This window comes from Podarcis filfolensis (genome assembly GCF_964270895.1).
Source record: "Podarcis filfolensis genome assembly, chromosome: 8".
Classification (NCBI taxonomy): domain Eukaryota; kingdom Metazoa; phylum Chordata; class Lepidosauria; order Squamata; family Lacertidae; genus Podarcis; species Podarcis filfolensis.
Genome location: NC_139611.1, coordinates 1,813,486 through 1,829,794, shown reverse-complemented (window position 1 = coordinate 1,829,794; position 16,309 = coordinate 1,813,486). Strand labels below are relative to the sequence as shown.

General features: G+C 41.1%; 1 protein-coding gene and 1 long non-coding RNA gene across 2 annotated transcripts in view; both read left to right on the top strand.

Annotated features, from left to right (window-relative positions):
* LOC310769970 overlaps window positions 1–16,309 on the top strand; it is a 166,838-nt gene that overhangs the window by 52,545 nt on the left and 97,984 nt on the right. The window lies entirely within an intron of this gene.
* H2AZ2 (H2A.Z variant histone 2) lies at window positions 3,329–15,995 on the top strand. The gene is made up of 5 exons (XM_083629771.1): window positions 3,329–3,485; window positions 9,145–9,222; window positions 13,147–13,260; window positions 14,644–14,773; window positions 15,663–15,995. Exons 1-5 carry the CDS (start codon window positions 3,483–3,485, stop codon window positions 15,722–15,724), a joined length of 387 nt encoding a protein of 128 aa, XP_083485897.1. The 5' UTR covers window positions 3,329–3,482; the 3' UTR covers window positions 15,725–15,995.

The following is a 16,309-nucleotide window of genomic DNA, read 5'->3' as shown; positions in this document are numbered from 1 at the left end:
ACATAAAGCATTTAAAAACCATATTGTCAGGAGAGCATTGTTTAATGTCTGGATAAGATATAAAGACTTACTTGAAAATAAAACCCCAAGGTGGTTATCACCGATGGAAGCAAAGGCTCAGAAAAAGCTCAATATGGAGGCCAAGTGGCCGAAATATTGGGAAATTTTGGAGAAAGAAGGAGACAAATTGAAATTGCAGAGTTTTGAGAAATTAAAAGACAAAGTGCGAGACTGGCTTCACTATTATCAAATAAGAGAGGCTTATAATTTGGACAAAAAAATTGGCTTCCAGGTGGAAAAATCAAAATTGGAAACAGAACTGTTAGATCCCAAAACAAAGATACTTTCAAGAATGTATAACTTGCTGTTAAAATGGAATACGCAGGATGAAACGGTTAAATCTGCTATGATTAGATGGGCACAAGATGTTGGACACAACATTATGTTTGCTGACTGGGAACAGTCACTGTTCCACTGGTATGAAATTTACGGCATGTAATGCCTTAAGAGAGAATATTATGAAAATGATATACAGGTGGCACATGACACCAGTCAAGCTTGCAAAAATCTATCATCTGCCCGATAATAAATGTTGGAAATGTAAAGAAAATGAAGGTACATTCTTTCACCTTTGGTGGACGTGCCCAAAGATTAAGGCTTTCTGGGAGATGATCTATAATGAAATGAAAAAGGTATTTAAATATACCTTCCTGAAGAAACCAGAGGCCTTTCTCCTGGGCATAGTCGGCCAATTGGTGCCAAAGAAGGATAGAACTTTCTTTATGTATGCAACAACAGCAGCAAGAATACTTATTGCAAAGTATTGGAAGACACAAGATTTACCCACCCTGGAAGAGTGGCAGATGAAGGTGATGGACTATATGGAATTGACGGAAATGACCGGCAGAATCCGAGACCTGGGAGAAGAGTTGGTGGAAGAAGATTGGAAGAAATTTAAAGACTATTTGCAGAAATATTGTAAAATTAATGAATGTTAAAATGATGCTGGATTGAAATTAAGTGGCATTAGCAACAAGGTCAATAAGAATATGCAAAAATGGATTGACAATGGATGAAAACATATAGCTATAATATGTTAAGATATAGAGTTAAGATAAATGAAAGAGGGTAAGGATTTGCTGAATTGATTATGTAAATGGGAATACAAAAAGGGGAGGTGTGAGGAGGTCAAGGAAACAAGCAAATGAGCTTAAAGATATCAAAAAAATGGATTTGTTTTTAAGTTTTTCCTATCTATTTGTTTTTTGTATTTTGTATTTTCTTTTTTTCTATGTATTTTTGTATTTTTTGTATTTTTCCTTATTTCTTCTTTTTTTGCTTTCCTTTCATTCTGTAAATCTCTGTTTTTCGTAAAACCTTAATAAATATTTTATATATATAAAAAAAAATCCTCCATCCATGATCAAGTCATGGATGGCAGTGGTCTTATGAATCATTGACCTGGCATTGCACAGCAGCACCTTCAGGTCATGTGGGTATCCCTTGCTGATTTTAGTATCCGTTCGGTCAGGATCAAACCCGTAGGCAGGGATAGTCCTCAGACACCTCCTACCCGTGATCACTGAGATCGGTTGTCCCAGCGCATCCCCCTCTGTGGAACATGCCCCAGCCATTTTGTTGGCTGGGACCCACTCCCCGGCAGCCCTGACCCCTCCCCTTAAGAACAAAATAAGACCTTAAAACAATAAACAAACCCCAGAAAACAAAAGACAATACAAATAAAAAACTATAAAAATTACAAATCCATGAAAATCAAACAAATTCCCAACTAAACATCCATCCCACCCCCATCCCCGTCTCCGCATATACAAAAAAAAAAAAAAAGGTAAAGGAAAATTTTTAAAACATTTTAAAAAGAACTCTGCGCCCCTCCGGATCCCCCTGGGCCGCAGCAGCAGTGACAGCAACCGTCCCTGTGAGGCCTGTCAGGCCCCGCCCTGGGCCAGGTGGTGAGTGCCAGGAGCAGGGCCCTCAGGCACTCACACAGGGGAGTATTGAAAATAGCTGGGATAAAGGAAATCATATTCAGCATCTTGTTCTTAAAAAAATGCAATTCCTACAAAATAAAGCTGAATTGGTCATAAAGTGACGAAAATATCTGTTTACTTGGCCGTTTTCCTATGTCATGAAGGCTGAAATTTCAATTCAATGGAAGGTCAATATATTAACTGAAATGCATGAAATTTTAGATATAGCTATATAATTCCTATTGTAGCAAGACCTTTGCAGCAGGCATTTTTTTTTAAAAAAAAGTTTTTTTATGGGCCACCCTACTAGCCATGAACCTCATTGTAATTGGGCCACTTGCTCTCTGCCTAACCTACCTCACAGGGTTGTTGTGGGAATGGGGAGAAGCACATGTGCCCCCCCTATTATTATTCCTGTAATAAACCGACCAGATACTTTTTCAGCTCACAGGATGCCCCACCAAGCATGTGTATGTATAGAAGGGTAGGATAGCAAGGATGCATGCGTTGCGCATTTTCCTGGGAGTCTCTCTCACTTGACGCTACACGTGAGTAAAGCCCAACCGGGCTGCGCCGGAGGCGATGGGCGCAAAGAGAGCCTTTTCCTCAGCAGGACCTTGGTGGGGCTTCCTTCCACGAAGAAGGCGCGGCAGGGGGAGCTGCTGCTGCTGCGGCTACAGTTCTACTCTGCCCTTCATCCAGCCGAGGATCGCAGGGCGGCCTACAAGAGAGACCTTTGCGAGGGGCTCTGCCAGGCGCCCGCGCGGTCTCCCTCCTGCGTCAGGGGAACCTTCTCGCCTTGTTTGTGCAGTTTGGCGGGGGGGGGGGGAGAGTGGAAGCGCCTCCCCCTGATGTCTTCCGTTTTCAGACGAAATAGAAGGCGCGATTGTCTTATGGCGAGACTTAATGAGGTCTTCAGGCTAGAGACCCACCGAGCGCTCGCCTCGAATATGAGGGAAAGAACACCCCTCCCCCGCGCAGGCCGCCACCTCCATTTTTCTCTCTCCGCGCAAACAAACAAGCAGGGGAGGGGGAGACAATATGGGCGGGAAACTCTCCTTCTTCCCGATTGGTTCAAAGTGCTGTTACTCAGTTGATACCGCCTCCTGTACGACCGCTTTTGTCGTTTACTGGTCAAAAGGGTAGTCACTCCACACTCTTCCCACCTACGCGGAGCGACGCCTTGTCCCGCCCCCTTCGCTCTCTACGTGCCGTGTGCAAAGGAAGAGGGGGGTTGGGGGGTTGATGATTGTAAAAAAAAAAAAACAGCCGTTAAACGGACCGAGGGGCGGAGCTTACGCGAGGAAGTAAGAAGCAGTAATTGGATTGGTCAAGGCGGGAGGTTCAAACTAGCATGGCTTGCCCTGATTGGTTCGCGGTGGCCGCGGCAGGCCAGGCTCCCTCCTCGCGCTCAGGCGGGTTATTGTCTGTCGACTTTCTGAGGCGGCTCTAGCTCGGAATCGGGACCGGTCCTCACAGGGCAGCGACGGAACCATGGTAAGCGGGGAGGAGGAGTAAGGACGCGGGGCAGGGGGAAGCGAACCTCGCGGAGAAATAGCTCCGGACCCCCAGGCAGGAAGACCGCGCGGGGTCCCGACTTATTTCCAGCGCCGGCGCCAAGGGAAGGGTGTCGGGGGCGGGGAAGGACCCGCGCAAGTTGCGCTCCCGGCTCCTCCTGCGGCGTCCTGGAGCTGGGCTGCTTGGCGTGTCATGGGGCAGGGACGCGTGAGCTGGAACCCCCGTTGGCAAGGGCTGGTGGGGAAGCGAGGGATGACGCTGCCGCCTGCCTTTATTTTACGAGGCGCCTTGGAAGCCCCGCCTCCGCCGGGGCCTCTTCCCGCTTCGGAGTGTACCTCGTTTTCTGGTGGTGGTGTTTGTTTTTTTTTAAAGGAAGGTGTGAACGCGCGTGATGCGAGTCTCAGGCGGATACTCTTGGTGGCGGCGGGATCCGAGAGCCGCGCGCAGCAACTTCCAGAGTCAGGGATGTGCGCGCTTGGTGGCAACCCGGGGTCTGCCTTGTGTCACGTGTGAATCCTGGCTCTGGGTCAGGGAGGAATCTTGTGGAGCATGTGCCATCTTCACAAACGGGGCGGCTTCTCCTGTCCCAGACGCGCCGGAGAGGACAGGCCGAAGGGCCTCGTCGCTTCTCCAGGCAATTGGAGGTGATAGGGGGCAGCTGCCAAGCGGTGCCAGCAGGCCGGCTCGTCACCACCTCCTCGCCTCTCTAAGGCGCATCTGGGAAGAGATTTCCTAGCAACGTAATGCTGTGTAAACGTCAGGCGCTCCGGATTTATTTCCTGACGCGGGCTTCAGCTTGAGTCTGACGGGTCCCGCCAGAAGCGGCCCTCGATGTGACAGCCTGGCGCACTGGAGCCCCTGCCTGCCGCTTCGGGAAGTGGCCTTTCTGCTCCTCCCCCCTCGCCAAGTCAACGGGGTTGTAGGCGAATGACGTCTGAAGATGTGCTGCCTTCCAGTGCAGCGTGAGCCTATGCGTGTTTACTTAAAAGCAAATCCTACTGGTTGCAGGGGACATAACGCCCATCTTAACCATGTTTAGGGCTGTTTAATTGGCGCTAAGTCCAGTTGGTCTCAGTGGGACTTCATTTTTATAAAGGCTGCAAATGGGCAGTTGACACTTCCCGCAGGCTAAAGATTAATTTTAAGTTTCACTGCTGATGTGGTTGCAGTGCTACTTTAAGGCTTTAGTTTTCCAAGCAGGAATTTTAAAAAGTATTTTACTTAATGGTGAGATACCTTCCAGTGAGCAGGTTAATAGGCAAGGAGTTACCACTTCTTGCTTTGGCTGCAAGTGACTTGATCTGTTCTCTTTGTATTCAAAGTTAATGTAAACTGTTAAATGATACAATATAATTTATATATTCTTATAGCTGAATGCCCAGTAGAAAAACATTTTAATCACGGTTATTTGCATAATAAACCTAAGGTAGAGAATGTCCCAGTAAGATGGCACTGAAGTTTGCCTGTCTAGTTTAAAAGCTATGCATGTAGAGCTTAAAAGTTTTTCTGGCAGATCTGGCAGCAATTATTCATTCTGCTCAGTTCTTCTATATCACTTGGAAATAACTTAATATATTTCAATCTTACTTTACAAGTCTGCAGTAATCAAGTTTGATATAGCATTCTAAATTCCAAAGAAATTGCTTGCAGTTTGTTAACTTACTATCTGCATGCAGTTAGCATTGTGTCCTTAGAGGAATCTCAGGTAAGATTCTAACTGTTGACTGTTTTTGTCCCATAATATAAATATAATCTTAAGCATAGCTCATAGGGAGCATTGAACTTGGGGCAGTTTGGACTAAACAGGCTTAGTACTGACAGTCTGATCTAAGATCTTATCTTTCTACTTCATCATAAGCTTACCATAGAATACAGGGCTCATGTTTTTTGGTGCAGCTGATGTGACTGGGTAAATGGTTAATTCAACTGCTGAATGTAATGCGACAGGACTGATAATTGGCAAAATTACCAATTTTGGTTTTATAACCCATTGAGCCTGACTTTTATTACACAATTGGCTTTCATTTTTCTTTAAAAAGCTATAAACTAATAGTAAAGTCAGTCTTTCAGCAAGCTGTAAGATATATTTAAAACATTTTGTACTCTGCCTTTTGATTAAACATGTTTAATACAGCTTAAAAATAAATTAAACAGTTCAATACAGACACTATAAAAATAGTAAAACATTGAGAAGTGAAACCAACACCAGGATTTTAAAAACTAGCAACTTAATAAGGTTTAATCAGGTGATAATTTAGTTCCAGGTAAGCCTGTTAAGATATCCCTTAACTTACACATCCCCTAACACATAGCTTTGCTTGTACAAGATGCATTTTGACTCAACAGAAAATTCAGATTTAGTTTTGAGAAGTCTTGGGAAATATGGATATAAAATATACAGCTTATTTTTTTAAAAAAAATATGTATGGAGACAAGGGAGCAGCAAGACATTAACTGCAGTTAAAATGCCCAAACAGTTGGCAAGGTTCTCAAAATGTGCAGGTGTTTACATGCAACACCTACCCGTATCTGAGGGTTGCACACAAGCGATCGTCAGGAATGAGGAGCCTGCGTCTGTCGGCTCCCATCAGTCTCAGTCAATATGACCAATGATCAGGGAGATGGGAATTGGAGTCCAACAACATCTGGAGGGCAACAAGTTCCTAATCCCCTGGTTTATGCAATATGTGAGCATCTCAGTGCTGTGTCAACAGCTTTTGAATAGCTATTTGCCTCAGGTTGTGAATATGCCCCATTGAAACAAGTGGTTGTTTTGGTGTAGGGTTGTTCGACCTGACACGGAGGTAATCTGAAATGATTATTGAATGAAATAGTCTTAAATCACATGTTCATAAGTTTCAGTAGCATTTAAGTGAACACAGTCTAGTTACGGCCATGTAGTTAAAAGGTACTGTATTTACATGAATCTAATGTGCCATCAAATCAATTTTCAAAACCTTGAAACCAGAAAAGTATTTGCTGGTGAATGTAAATGTGCCATCAAATCTTATGCACGCCCTAAATTTTGGAACTTATTTTAGTAAAAAATTGTGCATAAATACGATAAAATATCTCTGGTATTATCATTTGGCATCTGTACCACTTTTCCTTCTTCAATAAAGTAGATAAAAATAATTTCCTTTGCTAAAAATATATGTGTGTGTTCAGTTAGATTATCTAGCTTGATTGGAGTCTCTTAATTGGCTTATTAGTACGTAACTTGAGTGCTAGGGTCCCAAAACCAAGTCCACATCCATCACTGCTCCTGCTGTGGTACCAGCACAGATGTGCTGCCAAAGGTGGAGAAAATATATGGTTCTCATCCATTTCTTCCTTACAGAGCTTGTGATAGCCCTTTAAAGCCTGTTGGTGGTCAGTGACACCCTTCATTGGCTAATATTGGGGGGGAAACCCTTGTTTACAGTGCGGCAGCTAAAGCATATTTGTAGGATCAGGTTGACTGTTATACCTTGTGGTTTTAAGTACATCACTGGCAGTGTATTTGACATAGATTCTGATTCATTGTATGTAAAGCTTCACTTGGTCCTGTCACAGCTTTTCTCCTTTGATTACTATCTGGATAAATGGGTCTGGCATGAACATTATTAAGTTAACTCTTGTGTAGGCCATATGTTCTCTTGTTGGCACTAGAGTTTTACATTATAAAATGCCCAGATTATTAACATTCCTTAAAATATAGGGTCAAAACCAAGTAGTCTAAATTATTCACTTTCCTTACCTTATTTAATTCAATGTATAAGTTGCCAAATATTTTATAGGTGACTGAAGTTCATGAATGCAACTCTACACCCTCTTGGCACTTGTGTGGGCCTCAGAAACGTAATAAAAACCTGGATATTTTATAGTGTAATCCTATGTACAGTGGTACTTCAGGTTACAGACCCGCTAACCCAGAAATATTACCTCAGGTTAAGAACTTTGCTTCAGGATGAGAACAGAAACCGTTCTCCGGCGGCAGCAGGAGGCCCCATTAGCTAAAGTGGTGCTTCAGGTTAAGAACAGTTTCAGGTTAAGAACGGACCTCCAGAACGAATTAAGTACTTAACCCGAGGTACCACTGTATTTTTATTCAGAAGTAAGTCTTTAAGTGTTCAGTAGACCTTTTACCTGGACAAGTGCTTAGGAATGTAGCTATTGGGAGACCGCTGCCTCAGGAGAGTGAGGAAAATTCTTAGGGATACCCTGGCCAGCACTTCTTTAATCTCCTACCTTCAGGCAGGAGATACAGAAATATAGTCAGCCGCACCAACAGGTTAAAAAACAGTTTTTATCCGTGGGCTGTTGGGCTGCTGAATGGAAAAAAATAGTGGTGTAATTGATTTCTGACAAGCACACAGAGCGCAAACAAGATTGAGTGTGTGGGGGAGGGGGGCTTGTTTAATTTCAGTGCACACAGGTGGTGTAGGGACAATAAAGATTTATTATTATTATTATTATTATTATTATTATTATTATTATCTTGTGAAAAGAGAGTTTCTAGCTTTCAAGATTCCCAGAAGCTCTTTGTGCAAACTTAATTTGATTTGAGTATTATAGCACACAACTAAAGTCAGCTTGTTTGTGAGCAATATTTTTAATCCTGAAAAGTGTGTATAATCTAAAACATTTAGTTTCAGGATTTGAAACATCCTAGAAAATATGTGAAAAAATACACAAATCAGTGTAGTTTGCATTAAAAAAATTCTGATGTCCCAAAGAGACATCTAATTGAGCATGTTTATTTCGCTTGCATTTGATGAACAAAATAAAAAACTTTGAAACTGCCAGACTTAACTAATAGAATTTGTAGTTGTCAACTACATTTTGTTACTATTCTAATGAATTTATAAAACAGAACACTTTCTAGAAAATTTTCCGTCCCACACCACTGAGATGTATTAAAATGAAAAACTCCATATCGGCCTGTTCATACCTGTGTTTGCAAACCACTTAACAGCTTTACATGTTCCTTCTTATGCATGAGATGATTTGAATGTGCTTCTCTGTGAACTAGGCTTCATGTAGATGCAGCCAATAGCTGTCATTCTAATTACAGTAGCACTTCTGGGACTACCTTAATAATGCTGGCCACTGCAAGTTGTATCCATGCATCATCTGTTCACATGAACATGTCTTCATATGATCTTGCATGTAGAAAATAGCTGCTGGTTCATTTTTATTAATATCAGGCATGTATGACATTTTAAATTTGTAAATCACCTCTTACCATTTGGTAAAGGATGGTATAAAAATCCCCCCCCCAAATAAATTAAATAAACTAGGATTGTAGCCCTAATTAGATTTACTTAAAAATGTACGGTATTTAAAAGTATGCTTAGAATTGTGGCCCAATAGCTTGTATACTCTACATATTGACATATTTAAAAGCAATTTAGAGTCTTTGGGTTCTTTTAAATTTCCTTCCTGCACTTGTTTTAACAGAGAATGACCTGAAGAACAAAATTGCATTCTAAATATTCCATCAAGACTGCATGTTTTGAATTCATAGGAGACCTATAATTACATTTTTTACCTCAACAACCATGTATTATCAACAGTGTTGATAAGATAGGATTTTAAAAGCTCTTCTCTTTTCAGCTGACTTGTTCAATAGATCATGTTTTTATTTCTTATTTAGGCTGGAGGCAAGGCTGGCAAGGACAGTGGAAAGGCTAAGGCAAAGGCAGTGTCTCGCTCACAAAGAGCTGGACTTCAGGTAAGTTCATTTATTGTAATAACTATTGCAAATGCCTGAAGATTTACCAAAGCTAATATAAGGTTTTTCTATGGAAAAGGGGGCCAATATATTCCGGCAGCCTCCCAGGTCTTTGCTGCAAAAATATTAACACATCTGACATATGGCTCTCAGATCTGCAGCTTCTTAAACCTTGCTCCCTTAGAATCATTCTAAACTAAGTTCTATCGCTGCCTGCTAGGGATCCCTTCTTGTGTGTCTAACATAGCTGTCTGCCTGGAGGTCCGGCAAATCCCTGTTAGCGCTCAGATATGGATTCTGAAGATCCATTATTGGTTAAAACTTATATTTTTCCCTGTTGGGTTGGCACCCTTAACCCTACTGGATTTCTACCAATCCAAATGGAAAGCTACACTGCATGAAGAGCTAAGAGGCTTTGGGTTTTCCCCACAGGCCCTGATAGCTGTAGGTTATGAGAAAGCTAGAGCAATAATCCGCCAACGAATTTGGGATGTGGAACTGCAATGCCACGTGAGCAAGATGAATAAACACCCAGTAATAAAAGATAATGGGAGAGGATTTCCCCCAGCACATTATTTGTCAAAATTACAAATACCTAAATACAGATGGTCATTTACCCTCACTAGATTGAACGTGCTGCCATCTGCCTTATGGCAGGACAGATTTGAGGGTAAACCATACGCTGAACAAGTCTGCCCCTGCGGCTTGATGGAGGTAGAAACTGTCTCTCACGCCTTGTTACACTGCCATTTTTATGGGGATATACGCTCGGTATTTATTACCCCTGCTATGCAAAAATCTCCAAATGAATCCAAACTTCAATGTCTAAAATACCTGGTAGAGGACAAGGATCCTGAGATCATGTTAAGGGTAGCCAAATTCTGTGTGATTGCCATAAAACTTAGGGAACAAGCTGTGCTATCATAATGATTAAGGCCTTAAATGATAATTTTAGGTTATATGTTAGTGACTAAGTTTTAATTTATATATATATATTTAACTGTATTGCCCCTGTTATACCTAATTGCAAATTCAAATGTATCCCTATCATGTTTTATGACTTCCTTGATATTGTATGTGGGGTGGAACTGGTCTGTGACCGAAATAATAAATTTGTCATTCGAAATAACTATGATGTATACTGTACTAGCGATCTTGAACTTGTCCAGACCCAAGACCCACCTTAGACTCCCAACCAGGAACATGGGACCCACTTTCACATTTTTGTGTTTTAATATTATAAACTGCCTTGTGATCCTTGGATGAAAGGCAGTATTATTATTATTGTTGTTGTTGTTGTTGTTATTGTTATTGTTGTTATTGTTATTGTTGTTATTGTTATTATTATTATTTGTTTCATTCTTGATACTTAATAGTGCTAGCGTCTCGCCACATACCATGCACCAATGTGCTTCATTTCTCTTTCTACTAATGCCTTCTTCCACATTTTCTTCTCAGAATTTTTTATAATTTCCTTTTCTCACCTTCTGTATCATTTCACCTCCTATTTCTTCCTTCTCCATCTCATCTCACCTTACCTTGCTTTCTTCCACCTTGTATCATCTTTAATTCAGTTCTGCATGATTCTTGCTCCCTCCTAATATCAACTTGCCTGAAATAAAAATGGATAGGATTTCTGGGAAAGCTTTACCATACTTAGAACCTAATATAGGTGGCGGCTGTTATCTGTTGCCCCTTGGTTGTATGATGAAGTTTGAGGAACCTCCCTAGATTCTCCCACATTGAAGAATCATACAGTTTTAGTTGTAAAGGAAAACAAAAAGGGTTCCTGAGAGTTAGCAAAAGTTTTGTCATTTTATAAGTCTTTTAAAAATTCAATTAAATAAAACTAATTTTCATTCCAAATCAACCCTGAAATATTAAAGTTGTAGTCCTGTGCATGCTATTTGAGGGTAAATTCCTTTAAATTAAGTGGGCTTTACTTCTCAGTAGACATGCATATGATTTGTACATTACTTTAATTTAAATTAACTTGGTTCCTCCTTCCCTGGGGAGCTGAGTCTCCCCTCCCGTTACTGCATTTTTTTCTGTCACCTTCCATGATTGCCTTTCTTTCCCTCTCTCACAACCACCTGTCTCTCTGCTCTCTCCTTGTGCACATTTCCCTGAAATCAGAAATCAGGGTCGTAAGGCAGTTCCATCTCTTATAAGAGGAGGAAACACAAATCAGACCATCTGCACATTAAGCATTTTCTAGCAGGAGTTACATGATGCCCCCTTACAGTCCATTGACTTTCAGCTAGGAACTTGACACTAGTTCTCTAGTTTCTGACCTATTCAGATTGTTAGGGGCATGCTGTCTAAGCTTTAGCCTAAAAGACTGTTTCTGGTATTTTTAACACCAGGTAGATGTGTCGTAGAATTGAACATGCTTTGAGTAGCTAAAGAGATATTGTGTTTTCCCCTAATCCTTACTGTAAAGTGCTCTGACTACAACCTTTAGCTATATTCAGTGTAAACTATCTTTCCTAAGTCAAATGAGCTCTTTATTTCCCTTTTGCTGGAGATCCAAAAACTGATAAGGATAGGTCTGGTACATCTTGGATATCTAGAGCATCCTGAAGTTTTGTATTGACCACACCTGGGTTTTGGTGTGGTGTTTTGCAATACTGTATTATTCAGAGAGAAATCTTTTGACAAGCTCAGTTTTGGCAAATGGTTCATTGAATGCATTTAAGTATAAGAGTAACAGATACAAGATAATTATCTTAGTAGCCTTCCAGGTAATATTCCTGCCATGGACATCTGTAGAGTAGAAACCATTAGACACCTGAGTTTTGGCAGACGCAGCCTTAAATAATAGCTAGTGATACTGCCATCCATGAGAATCTCTCATCAGAGCTGCTATTTCAGTTCAAAATGTCTTATTGCTCCTAATATGTGGAAATCTTGTTCACTTACCTATAAATCTTGTTAGGAGCAAGACCTAACCCACCAATATCTCATTTGGAGGCCATGGGAACCAATTGAGTCTAGGTTTGTAAAATGCTAAGTGAGCTCTTGGGGGCTGTCATCTTTTTGGTCATGTTTTGCTTGTTTGTTTAAATCATGTTTTCCCTTCTCCAGCTTGTTTGCCATTTTGACTCTTTTTATAATCCTAAGTTTTTGACTTGTTTGAGGTTTTCCATGTGCTTCCTCTGGCTTTGGCAAATAAGCACCCTTCCCTGTGAGGAAGTTACCATTTTTTCCTGCCTCTTCGACCAGAAGAGGCAACTCTTCTGTCTTGTCTCTTTCTTCTGCCCCCAACTTCCCACTCCTGGCAAAAATCTGTTTTTTTTTTTGTTGAGTCATGTGTTTATTTAAGGAGAAGTTAAGCTTCTTGTATTAAGGAAAATAATAGTGTGTCTGATTGGTCAGCTGCAGGGACTTCGTTGTCCTTAGCCTTTGCCAGTTATTTGAATGCTTGCCCAATGAAAATTTTTAGAATTTCATTAAATTAAGAATATAATACCATATACACTGTGGAAGCTGTTACACTGCCTTAAGAATAAGACACACAGCATACTTTCTAGTGCTGAAAATTTGTTTTTACATTTATGAATGACCTCATGGAGCTCATTACTGGTTTGCAAGCATTCTCAAGAAGCCTGGTGCCAGGCAGTTTGGCCTGTGAATCCCAGCTTGAACTGCAACGCAGACCACATCACTCCCTCCCATTTCCAGTTTAAGATAATGCAGTGCAAGAACTGTGTGTGACTTGGCATTTGATGACCAGTCTGTTAAAAAACAAAACTGCAACTCCAATCCTGACTCTAGTTCTATTAGATGAGGTGCCTGTATTAAATGCACCCTCTCTCTCTCTCTCTGGAAATAGTTCACTGAACCAGATGTCAGAATTAATTACCTTTGGAAGAGCCGTGTTGGCTTTGACCATGTATGCTGAACAGGTCCTTCTGCTTTCAGTTCCCAGTGGGTCGTATCCATAGACACTTGAAGACTCGCACCACAAGCCATGGACGAGTTGGTGCTACTGCTGCTGTGTACAGTGCTGCAATTCTCGAATACCTCACTGCTGAGGTAGGTTCTGAAAATTGATCTTGTTAGACTACATGATCTGAATGTAATCAAAGACCCAGATAATAGATTGGTCTGTGGAGCCTGGCAGGAACCTCCAGAGTAGCATAACCTAGCTGCTCCTGCTCTCTTTAAAAACCTGTGTTTTAGCTGCCCAGATCAAATAATTCTGCAAGAGCTTTAATGGTTAACATACTCTATTGATTATGTTTTCTCTCTGGCTTAGTTTTTTGCGTGGTTGAGTTTGGGGTGAGTATGTGTTTCTGCTAAATCCAGAAAAAAAGAATTGCTTTCTTGCCCTACACTTTTAATTTAGTTGTTTACTTTCCATCTAACATATTCCTGGGGTGGGGTGGGGTGGGGAATATGACACACATTAGAACACTGTGAGGAATACTGTAGGGGTGTGTGTGTGTGTGTGTGTGTGTGAGAGAGAGAGAGAGAGAGAGAGAGAGAGAGAGAGAGATAATAAAATGAACTTGTGTGTTTTAGGTAAAGGCAGAATCTGACCCAGAGGTTATTTGCAGTTCTGAACACTTGATACATTTGTATCCTGAATATGAAAGCAAAACATTTTATGGGAAAAGCTCACTACCTATGGGGGAAAACATGCAGCAAGGGGTGGGAAACCCTTTTCAGCTCAAGAGCAACCTTCTGTGCCAGTGGTGGGTGGGGGCCAGACAAAAGTGTGTTGTGCAAATAATGTAAATTTTACATGCTGAGACACCCTTCTTCATTTAGACAAAAAAGAAGCATTATCAGAATTCAAGGACATATTCCAGTCAGGCAAAAGCACTTGAGGTATGACACCAGGCCTATGAGGGGTGTGGCCCAGGAAGAATTGCAAGGGCCAGATCTCTATCTGGAACTGATGTCCCCCACCCCAACTTAAACTGACTTATTTGTTTAGAATACTGGTCCTACTTTATAGCCCCCAAAGGCTCTTGAAGCAGGTACTGAATTATGTGGAGTCATAAGCATAGAATTGTAGGGTTGGAAGGGACCATGAGGGTCATCTAGTCCAACCCCTTGCAGTGAAGGAATCTTTTGCCCAATGTGGCTCAAGATTATTCAGGCAGCACTGCTGACCTCATCCTGGACCTTCCCTGATCAAGAAGAGAAATAGTTCCCACCAAACTCATCTGAGGCAAGGGAGTGGGGCTGAGCCTGCTGGATCATGTTCAAGGAACAGTAGTAGATGGTCATTTTTTAAAAAAGAAAAAGAAAATTTAGTTTTAGGTACCTGGGCTTTTGCCTTGAATCTACTAAATGTATGAAAAAAAGTAGTCTGTTGCAGTTTGTAACTTAGTTTTGAGTATTTTCAGTATTTTACTGTTAAGTATTTTCCTGGGAGGCTGGCATACAAAGCTCTGTTTCTTCCAACAGGTTTTGGAATTGGCAGGTAATGCCTCCAAGGATCTCAAGGTAAAACGTATCACTCCTCGTCATTTGCAGCTTGCTATTCGTGGTGATGAGGAATTGGATTCCCTTATTAAAGCTACCATTGCTGGTGGAGGTATGTAGTATTAGAGCTTCTGGAAAGCTTGGATATGAAAAGTATATTTGGAGACAGGGTGGCTGAACTTAAATGTATCCCTTTAAGTACTCTGCAGGATATTATAGATAAGTAGTTTGCCAAGTGATAAGTAGAATCGTGATATGCTTCTTACCTGGATTTCTGATTATGCCAGGGTGTTTGGAAAACTGCTTATTTTGCTTGGCAGAATGTTACACAGTTGATTTACGTTGTAGTTGCATGTACTGCCATGGCAAGTTCTTACCACTGTATGAACCAAATGGGTACTTATCAGTATAGTTTTTAGTTCACTGACTTAGTAGTAGCTTTGATAGTGATGAGTTCTTGTATTTCATCCTGACTACTGTACTAGGTGAATCTGGTATAGAGTAGGTCTCCTGTAAACTGTGTTTTGTACCATCTGTTTTTTTTTGGGGGGGGGGGTGAGCATTCTAAGTACTCCTCCCCAGTCATTTATAACTCTTTAATTGAGGCTCCAAACCAGGCCAGGGAATACAGTTCCGCTTCTCAGTATGTCCCAGGAAATCTTCACATCCATCTTGGTAACATGAGGGAACCTAACCTGAAGAACACAATCCAGATTATTCCCTCCTTCTCCCCACCCACACCCCAGAGTATAGTAACTCTGTATGGCACCATTTAGTTGTTTTTGTAACAATAAAATTAGGCCTTGAGTCAACATTCGATCTAATACAGCTACATAGCTGCACCCCAGTTCTCCTCTTAGTGTGTTCAAGTGGATTTTTATTGAAGGGTTTGGTAAGCATAGTTCTAACAGAGTTAGCAAAATATGTTATTTGAGAATGTATTGATATGAGTGCTGAACTATTGTGTATTCTTCAGTTCTAATCCATTATTCTCTTTACAGGCGTAATTCCTCACATCCACAAGTCTCTGATTGGAAAGAAGGGGCAGCAGAAAACTGCATAGAGAGGAGTTTTAAACAGCCCTCTTCCTCCCTGTCATTGTACTGTAACTGGGACAGAAGAAATATGGGGATATGTGGAATTTTTTTAAAAAAATAGTTAAATGGAAGAGCATAGACAATTGACTGTAGACTTAAAACATTTGTATGTTCTTTAGATTCAAAGTTTGACACAAAAGTACCTTGTTACGTGGCAGCAATTTGTGTGTTGATTGGCTAGGTTTCTCCCATGTGTTTTATACAAAAATGGAACTGATAAAACCATTTTTTACAAAACTTGTTCTTGTGTATCATTATGGGGTAAAAGGGTCATTGCAGCAAAAAGATCAGTGCCCTAATATCCTATTAGAGATTTTAAAATAAAATAAAATATTTCCAAATTATAGACTTTAATGGTGGCCGTGTTCATAGTTAACTTCTGTGTTCTCTAGCTGATTGATTGTTGTTGATCTAATACAGCTACCACAATTATCTAAGTCCGGCATTTAATTTAAACTTAGTAGAATATACAGAGTTTAATGCAACTGAGGCTGCTAAAGCTCTCCCCCGCCCCCCCCCCAGCCCCAGGATAGAAGTACTGTCTGAACATG

Coding starts and splice junctions, on each gene's coding strand:
- H2AZ2 (XM_083629771.1), top strand. Junction 9,223..13,146: donor CACAAAGAGCTGGACTTCAG/GTAAGTTCATTT, acceptor TTCTGCTTTCAG/TTCCCAGTGGGTCGTATCCA. Junction 13,261..14,643: donor TCGAATACCTCACTGCTGAG/GTAGGTTCTGAA, acceptor TTCTTCCAACAG/GTTTTGGAATTGGCAGGTAA.